At 32.2% G+C, this 9733-nt stretch overlaps 1 protein-coding gene across 1 annotated transcript; it reads right to left on the bottom strand.

Moving 5' to 3' along the window:
- Window positions 1-1833: 1833 nt before the first annotated feature.
- LOC145333760 (uncharacterized) lies at window positions 1834-5943 on the bottom strand. The gene is made up of 3 exons (XM_080178986.1): window positions 5769-5943; window positions 4906-5048; window positions 1834-4536 (listed from the first exon to the last, which is right to left on the bottom strand). The coding sequence occupies exons 2-3, from the start codon at window positions 4972-4974 to the stop codon at window positions 3490-3492; spliced, it is 1116 nt and encodes a 371-aa protein (XP_080035112.1). The 5' UTR covers window positions 4975-5048; window positions 5769-5943; the 3' UTR covers window positions 1834-3489.
- Between the last annotated feature and the right edge of the window lie 3790 nt (window positions 5944-9733).

Genomic DNA, 9733 nt, shown 5'->3' with positions numbered 1-9733 from the left:
GCTTATTCATCAGATACTTTGAAATTGTCTCAACCATGACACTTTGGTTGAGCTTGACTTCCGAATTAGCGGGAAGTTCACGAGATCAGTTGGCGAACATACAAACCCCCAATACCAGGAACCATCAAGTTTCAACAGCAGGTTTGAATATAGATTTATTGATGAAATTATTTCAAAGACCTGAAATTACAATATCAATTAGTTCATAATTCCAGTTATTTATAACCACGTAATCTTATTTGCTTTTTAAAATCATTTTTCTCTACGGTAAAAATCTTTGGAAACTTTGGCTTTAAAGGAAAATTATTTGGTTTAATAAATCATTGTTAAATGCAACAATAAGGCACATAAAAATTACTAAAACATATATTAATAATAATTAAGTTTCATGCTTAGCTGGCTAAAGCCTTTTTTAAAACTACATATAATCGTCCTATACACCGTACTTCTTAATAAAAATAACAAATTCTACCTGAAGCTCTTATGGTTTCAAATCCCTGATATACTAGGGTCGTTCGCACACAATGAGACCAATGGTAGGCCCAATTTTGTTCTCCGCAATCTTCACACTCTCATATCTCATTCAAAAGTAAAGAACGTGCGCATCCAAAATAAACAAACACTCTATGCCGCGCCACATTATGAAAGGAAAGCCCTAAAAGACGACATTTGCGCTTTGATTTTGGTTTAATGATAAGGAATTTAATTTCGAACTTGATAAACACAAAGCTTCCTCGAAAAGAGGTTAAGACAATGGGACTATATACTGTTAATTACACTAGTCCCCAAAGTTTTATAATAACGTTTCTTGTCTTGAGAACTTTAGTAAATTTTGATTGGATGGTTAATTAAGTCGAGTGCTCAAACGTTAAACTACTTATTTTAATCTACAGAAGGGGTAATTTTGTGTATCATCATTTGGGATGTACATTAATTTATCGACCATTGTCTTATCTCTTTAGATACCTAGGTTATATACTAGGGAGGGAGGGGACATTAGATTGTAATTATACTGACCCTTGGCAGGTATCTAAAGGGATAAGACTATTTCTGATAAATTGATTTCTCGTATTCATTCGAATCCGGTGGATAGGAACCGGTTCTCATCCATACGAAAAAACTATGTCTAGCATCGTATTATATCCAGTTTTCTACGAATATAGCTATATTGTATATTTCTATATATAGAAATGTACAATCATAAGATTATAATTGTACATTCTATATCCGCGGAAAGCCGTTTATAATACGATACGAGAAATAACTATTATATCCTCAATGATGATACACAAAATTATCACTTTTGCAGAAATCAATTAATATTTGTAACATTTGGACTTTCAACTTAATGAAACAACCAATGAAAATTCAATAAAGTCCCCAAAGTTGTGGAGCCACCAAATAAGAAAACGGTATTATAAAACTTTGAAGACTATTGTAATAAACAGCCCAATGCCCCCTCCCTCCCCGGATCCTTGCAGTTTATAAACAGAGTCCACTATTCGTTGGCTTTAGAGTTTTAAATAATTGTAAAAGAAGTGTCAAAATTTTTTCAAATGGAAATTTTAAATATGGGGGCTCATTAATTAGTAGTCCTATGTTAATACGCTAGACTACAAAGTTTTCATATTTGTTGGCTTGGCAACTTGGAATTTTAAATGGTTGGTTCACTAAGTCGAGTGTCCAAACGTTTCAACCACTAATTGTAATACGTAACTTTGTGTATCATAAAAGGAAAATTACATCAATTTATCGGCCATTGTCATATCTTTAGATCCCTGAATATTAAATTGTTTTTTTTGTAAAGTAGCGTCGCTAATAAAACAAAAATAATTTTATTGAGCAAGAATATTTATTTTTTTCTAAAAACATATTAAAAATGTACAAAATATAATATAATGCATAAGTTTTTTCATAATAACTTTATATTAAAATCACAGCTAGAGTAAATTATTTTACAATTTTCATAACAAAATGGTAAATAATAGTAAAATGTAAAAAGTGATATGTAAAAAAGATGAGCAATTTTTTGAGAACTTTTAAATGGCCTTTTTAAAAATACTTAAAAGCCATTTTAGTTTATTTGAAATAAGCAGTTTTATTTGAGATCAAGAAAAAAATAGATAAGAGTAAAAAGATATTGAACTTAAGAGATCAATTAATAAGCAATTAATAAGAATAATTTAAATAGAAAAAAATGCCACTATTTCTAAAACAAACTACCAAAAATACATAAAGTTTTAGTATTCCAAAAATTATCTAATTTTTCAAAAAGGTAAAAAGTTAAAGTGGAAGGTCATCAGGTTATAAATTTACCTTTACTACCAATGCTAAAACTATGAATTTAAGATACTTTTTAGTTTAAGGGAGAGGGGGATATTTGAATTTCCTTTCAGGACTTTAAACATTGGAAGTAATAACCAGTTTTCTTCTGGTGACTTTTCCCTGTACAATTGTATAAAAAAAATGAAACAAAAAGAGGGTTGGTGTTGTAATTGCCATGCTATGACACAAATTAGATTACATGGAACATAAAAATGGCCGTGGTAATTTTAGAGACAATAAAATAATTGTAGTTTAATGTTGTGTGGATCTATCTATCTTAATTTTAATGTTGTTTCTTTGCTTCTTTAGATCAAATATGTTCTGCTCTGCTGAGCTTTAAAGATTCATTCCTTTACCCCCTTGGCTTATACAAAACGAAAAAAATCCGCTTAAATAAAAAAAAACTTTAATAGTAGAACAATAGTAAGGTTTTTAAAATTTTAATTATAGAATAAAAATAGATTGATATATTTTTTGTACTTAAAACAAACTGTCAATTTTCTCATAATAATTTTGATTTTTACTTCTTTAGTACTATTTACTTTTTAAAAAGCAACGCTTATATATTAAAACCCTCTCAAGTCTTTAAAGTACAATAAAAATTGAACCCTTGTCCTTTGTAAAAAAGACCATTAACTTTTGTACAATAAAGATAAATAAATATTTATGTCATGCTTAAATCAATTACATCCTTATAATGTTGTTTTTTCGTGAATTATTACTTTTCATTGCAATTAAGCTGCCGTTAAACAATAAAAAAGCTCCGATCCTAATTAAATGCTTTCATTAAGCTCTAAAAATTACTAATGGTAACTTTGAAAGAGAATATAAAATGCCATAACTAAATGCCAAACTAAGTTTAAGTAACTAAAATCTATAAGCTGCTTAAAAGGGCTAATATTTAATTTTTACACAAAAAGTGTATGTATACAAATTTAAACATATTTAAAACACAGATAATTCAAATATCTGTATTTAAATTGACTTAACTAATTCACTGTATATTTGATTTCCATAAAATGGCTGAAAAAGTGTTTACTTCAATGGGTGTTTCTTTGAATGGCGGTAACTTTCTTATGCCACAGGAAAAATGGCGGCAAAACATTATATTTTAAAAATGGCCACTTATGTTCTTGTTTGAGAAAAATGGAGGTAAATTAGCAATTATTCTTGTTGCCATTCAGCAATGGCGTCTAAAATATCATCTTCCTCGCCGGAGGAATCCACCAGAAGTCCGCCATTTTGTTTTCCAAGATGGCTGCCGTCACTGCTGCCCATCGGCAGCAGGTGGTGGTAGTTTGAGGTATTTGTTTGATGGTGCGGCAATTGATGCACATTGACTGGAGATTGTTGGGGAGATAACAAGGATGGCAGGTGATGCGGGGAGGTAGTGGACAGGTAGGAATTAAGCTGATGATGTTGGGCTGACACTTGATGTTGGTTTAAATGGTGAGGATATAAATGCTGTTGTTGTAACAAAGATTGAGGATGATTTTGTTGATGACCTTTGACATCTAAAGTGTTGTCGATAGAATATAAACTTGTCAGCAGACGGTTTGCTGTTGAACAGTCAGGTTCAGAATAGGTGGAAGTGCTTTCATAACCAGATTCATATGAGCTAGGCGGCCGGTCAGGCTGTGCTGAGGGAAACCTGGAGGTTATAGCAGCTGGAGCCTTGTAAAAGGATCCTGTTGCCGCCATTTGCGGATTACTGGGATGATTGGGGTAGAATTGAGTAGTGTTTGGAGACACTGGAGTTAATGGAGGTGCATATAATGGAGCTGGGGATAACATTGGCATAGAATCTAGTGTTGTTGATGATACTAGGGAGGGATTTGATATTGGGGAATAATTGCTTGTTGGGGTTGTTGAATTAATAAGAGGATTTTTTGTATTCATATTATCATCAAGCAAGCTTGATTCCTTTTTGATAGCATCATTCAGTGCTTTAAAAGTAGTAGCATCATTGATTGATGACTTAAAATTGACATCATTTGAGTTAGAATTTTCATCATCGGTCATATCAGGATCCTCTCCAAGGACCATTTGCAGATTTCTAATGTACTCGACAGCATGGCTCAAAATATTAACCTTAGACATCTTCTTGACAGGCGCGGCACTGGGTATATGACTTTTCAGCATGTCAAATCCTTTGTTGACGCTCTTGACTCGGTTACGTTCTCGTGCATTTCTTCGGGATACTTTCAGGTCCTGCAAAAATATAAGAAATTATGATTTTAGACAGTCGAATTAGGAAAGTAAAGAATAACATATTTTGATGAAAAAGTAGATCAAATTTATATCTGAAAGAAGAATAACATCAATGTATTGAACTACAAATCTAAATCATATATTATCATGTTGATTATATCATTATTATAATCTTTATTATATAAGCATTATTACTAAGTTATTATGGGGAGTAAAAATTCAAAACTAAGAGTTTAATTTTAAAAGTTTTAGGCAGAAATCACTGAAGTTTACCTTTTGCATACAAGGCATAGTAAATTTAAAACAATTTATTATTAAACATTGAAAAAAGAAAAGAAAAGAAAAGAAACACTAAAAAATTAATTATACCTGAGGTGGGGGAATTGCATAGCCATGAACAGGGTGGATGGCGACCAGTTTGGTTCTTGGTTTCAACATTTTGGCGGTTAAAAGGTTCGAATCTCAGCTTTAATTCCAAACAACTAGCAAGGCTTCTCAGGATTTATTCATTCCTAAAAGTAAATACAAATATATGTTATTTCTATAATTTAAAAATCTTAGTTTACAAAGTATCAAGGTACATTAAAAATAATGAACCCTTTTCTGTGAAATAATGAAGGTTAAAGTATGTGAATATTACAAAAAGAAAGCCCATATGGATTCCATTGCAAAAACAGGAGGTTAATTCTAAAAAAATATCTTTAAAACTATAGTAGTTATATGTGTACCCAATATATTGAAAAAGGGCCACAGATAAAGAGAAAGCTTAGTTATTGTCGTGGCCAGGTTTAAGCCTATTTAATAGGGTAATGGTCATAAAAAAGTAGGTGAAAAATTAACATCAATATTTGAGAATAAAAATATTAGAACACTCCCCCATTTAGTGTTCCAAAACATGAAAAATTCCCTTTACATTATGTTGAAAAAAGATTTATGATAAGATTCAAATTTTATCAGTTTTAATCAGGGTAAGGCTTTTGGAAATTCAATATTTGATAAATTTAACCAAAAAAAGGCAAAGTATAATGTTATATAGAAAATTTAGATTTTTATAAAACTAGACATAAAAAGTATTCTGAAAATCGAGTTTCAAAACTATGGAATCTCAAAAATGGAATGTAATTGGGTTGTGAATTTAAAAAAATTTTTTTTTTAAATTTATTCCTCTTAATTACAGCCCCTAGAGACTAGGGCTAAGCCAGCCCCGGAAAAGAAACTATTTAATAATTTACCTTTTTATATCAAATCTTCTTTTTTGTTGCAAAATACAAAATTATTCAATTTAACTAAATGTAATTTCACTAAAATTTCTTGAATGTTCTAGTTTTTCATATCACAAATAATTTTTTGTTTATTAAAATTGGAATAATGGTATTCCTCTCTGCTTGAAAGCCAAATTACAACTGAGAAATTGAAGAACCAAGTAAAGTAATGTATTATAGAGAAGTATCTATCTATCTATACAGAACTTAGTTTCAGAAGTAAATAGATCTCTCCGTCTGCCCCCACTCCCCCAACATTTTCCCCCTCCGGTCACGGTTACGTGGTTCCCGCGCCCCGCAGGGATAAATATTATAATATTAAGAAACCTAACTTTATACAAGTTTAATTTGTAAAAATTCTTACTATAAAATGTTGAAATGATATTATTATGAAGTTTGTTAATGAAATATATTTACTTTTTATTTTTAAGTAAAATTAAGGGCTCAGAGTAAAAGCATAAAAGCATAGGGGTGTGTGTGTGTGTGGCTACCTGAATAAAAAATAAAAGAAGAGTAGAAAATGTAATTGGAGACATAGGGGGTTGGTGGGGGGAGGACTGGCAGGAAATGGGGAGGCGGGAAATACTTAAATTGGAAGAAAGGCTATTTCTAAATAATTTAAATTTTGGTACCAATTTTCAAAGATTTTATTAAATTCTACCTATATGATTTTGTTTTTATGGGGTTTATTTCAAAAAATCACAAATTATAATAAAATAATTAGTAGAAAAATCTAAAGCAACTATTGTTAGATGTTGTACTTGAGGGAGAAACTTCACAAAGACTGTAGACTGCATGGGGGCTATTCTAATAGAGAGATAGTTATGTATTTCAACACAAGCATACAGAAAAATTAATATTATTACACTTATCTGCATAATTTTATGGATTGTGTTGTGACCTAAATACATAAAATAAAGTATAAATTTAACTTTTAATTTATTTTCCTTAAAAATTTAGGCATCATTTGTACTGTAAGTATGATGAATAGAAAATTTGTTGAGTAAAATTGGCCTTACAAAGGCTTTGATTTATCCTTTCAACTTTCAGTAGTAGGGATCAAAGAATCAAACATTGATATTAGTTTGCCCATTATTTACATGATGCTTAAATTCATACATTTTATCTTATTATATACGAAATTTAGATATCATGGGTAAAACAAAATATGGTTTCTTAAAATTGAGGTTTATCCAGCTTATACCAATAACAAAATAAATTTTGGAATAAAATCATGAAACCTATACCTGTTTTTCAGCTATCGTTGGGGGGCATACATCGTAAAATTGACAGTCTCTCCATTTGCCCCTAAATATTATTTTAGATTTATTTCACTTGTTGGTTATACCTTATTCCTGGGATTATCAAATATATATCATTCTTAAGCATGAAGAGAAGGGAGGTGTCAACAACTTTGGGAAGGGCCTTTTTCACTGTTCTCTCCCTTGGTAAACACTGTGCACGTCCGTCAAAGTTATTACTGTTATTACCGAGGATAAATTTGTTTTCTGTTTCATATTTTAACCCAAATGTCTTGCAGATTGAAACAAAAAAAATTAAATCCTTTAATGTTTATAGGGGAGTGAAGGCTAACCGAAAAAAAATCTTTTGAGATAAGATTAAGATAAGATTTATTTTCCTCAAAGGTACAACATGTTTTATTAAATATATATCATATATTAAAGTTACTATGCTTTGATTGGTTTGTTTCTTCTGGTTTGTTATGTTTGGTACAAGTTTGGAAACAAATTACATAATAACTATTATTAAGTACCTAGCATGGAATTGGCCGAACTTCGTCTCCACCTAGTTGCCAAGCCAGTTCAAATATGATAAAGATAATATTTTACAAGAAAAAATTCCATGCAACATTGTACCAGATAGTTGGCATAACCCTTTAAGGGTTGTGGAGCCACTGGTGTACTTTGACGCTTGCCAAGCCGATACAATGTTATATGTGCAAATAATCTCAACAATAATAATGGTTGGTACAGTATCTTGCTGTGTATTTCAGACATCCTCCTACTATCAGTTGCAACTCCTCCAAGCATAAATTCGGAACAATTAAGGAACCAAAACCTTCGTGAGAAGTTGCTATTCCCGTTGTGATCCCTTATCAACTCTGTCCAGACTGGTTCCTTTATAACAAATTATTTTCATTATAGAGTGGAGTTTTGCCCGTGTCTAAGGACACCTCCACCCTAATAATTACAGGGCAACGGTGAATATCGCGACATTGCTGGTCCAAACCAATAATCCATAATAAGAATATTAAAATAAAATATTAAAGTAAAACGGTGATGGTGACAGAAAATATACTTAGATACTGTGTCTATAGATAAAAACAGTACCTGTAGCATATTTAGGTACCTAGGTGAACAAGGAGTAAAGAATGGTTTCGATTCCTACGGAATCTGAGTTTCATTTCTTGGGAAGGGATATAAAAATCCTCTTGTGTACAAAATAAAATAAAATATAGGTCGTATGCGATTCCTACGGAATCTGATTTTAGTATTTTGAGATGTAGGGAGTGTGTCCCTAAGTGTGTAAAGTTCGATTCCTCCGGAATCTGATTTTTGTGTTTTGAGAACTGGTCACAGCATAGCTGTGAATGGGGTACAAACATGAAGTGGGACGGGGGGGGGGGAGGGGGGGGATCGGGGGAAAGGGGAGCGGGGTTGGTGCCCAAAAAACGTTATATTAATCTCACCTTTTTTCTAAAAGAGAAGGGTGAAAGTAGGTCATGGTAAAAAATAAAACTGTGGCGCGCTGTCGCACGTTTAATTTTGGTTGTAGCTTAGCTTTTAGTGGAGTTTTAATCTTACTGCTGTTTAGGCACGAAAAAATGTTCGTAGAGGAAGAATATCAGCAAATGTGGCAGCCGCTGCGCGATCGATTGACAGTAACATATCAACGACTTCTCAATATAGTTAATGGCGACAATGTCAGTGAGGAAGTGCGTCGTGAGGTAGCCCGTCTACTATACCAGCAGGGTTATCTTGAAACCGAGTTGGCACTTACTCTGTACAATCCAAATAAAGACATGGAGTATCATGAAAATAAATTGGGTGCAATTGCTCAGCAGATTACTGCACAAGAAGGGGCATGTCTCCAGCTTTAGCTACAGAAAATGGCCATTACTGATTCAAGACTAATAATGGTCAAATTCTCCACAACTTCATATACAAGATATCCACAAAAATGCACACGTGAAAAATTGAAAAATGCACACGTGAAAAATGTACACGTGAAAAATTGAATATTATGAAGAGTAACGCTGCTAGTTTTGATTGACTATGGCTCTTAGAAAGAATTGTTTTGTGAAAAACAGCACAATTAAAAAGTTTAATGTACTAATTTTTTTAAAAACATATCATAATATTCATCAATTTTTATTTTATTAATAAATCCTAGATATCTTGCTATGAACTTTAATTGATGTTATTACAGAAAATGTGTAAAGTAATAGGATGTCTGTTAATATGTTGCTATGGGTCAAACTTATCAATATAGTATTGGCATCAAAATAGGAAATGGATAAATAATGAAAAAAAAGTGGTAAAATAAAATATAAAATAAGTAGGTGAGTGAAGACATAGTTAAGTATGGGGGAAAAGTTAAAGGATTGAAAAGGTAGAGGGAAGGGGGGGGGGTAAAACGAAAGGAGAAAAGGGACGTGGTGAGTGGTTTATTCGCGACCGTGCATCGTGGCTACTTATCAGACTGAGCGGCGCGTTTTGTTTGGTATAGGTAGATGGGGGGGGGGGTGAGGAAGAAAGGGGGGGAAGGGGTGGTTTCCTGGTATAGCTCGGTAAAAAAGCGGGAGGGAAACAATTGTTTATTAAGCATAGGGGAAAATAAGCGGGAAACGGAAGTGGGGAAAGTGTATTACTTATTAATAAATTTAATTAAAGATTACATAATATATGGTATTA

Source organism: Acartia tonsa, chromosome 12, assembly GCF_053477335.1.
Source record: "Acartia tonsa isolate MP-2025a chromosome 12, ASM5347733v1, whole genome shotgun sequence".
Classification (NCBI taxonomy): Eukaryota; Metazoa; Arthropoda; class Copepoda; order Calanoida; family Acartiidae; genus Acartia; species Acartia tonsa.
Note: the sequence above shows the minus strand (reverse complement) of the source record. Positions and strands in the feature narration are given on the sequence as shown.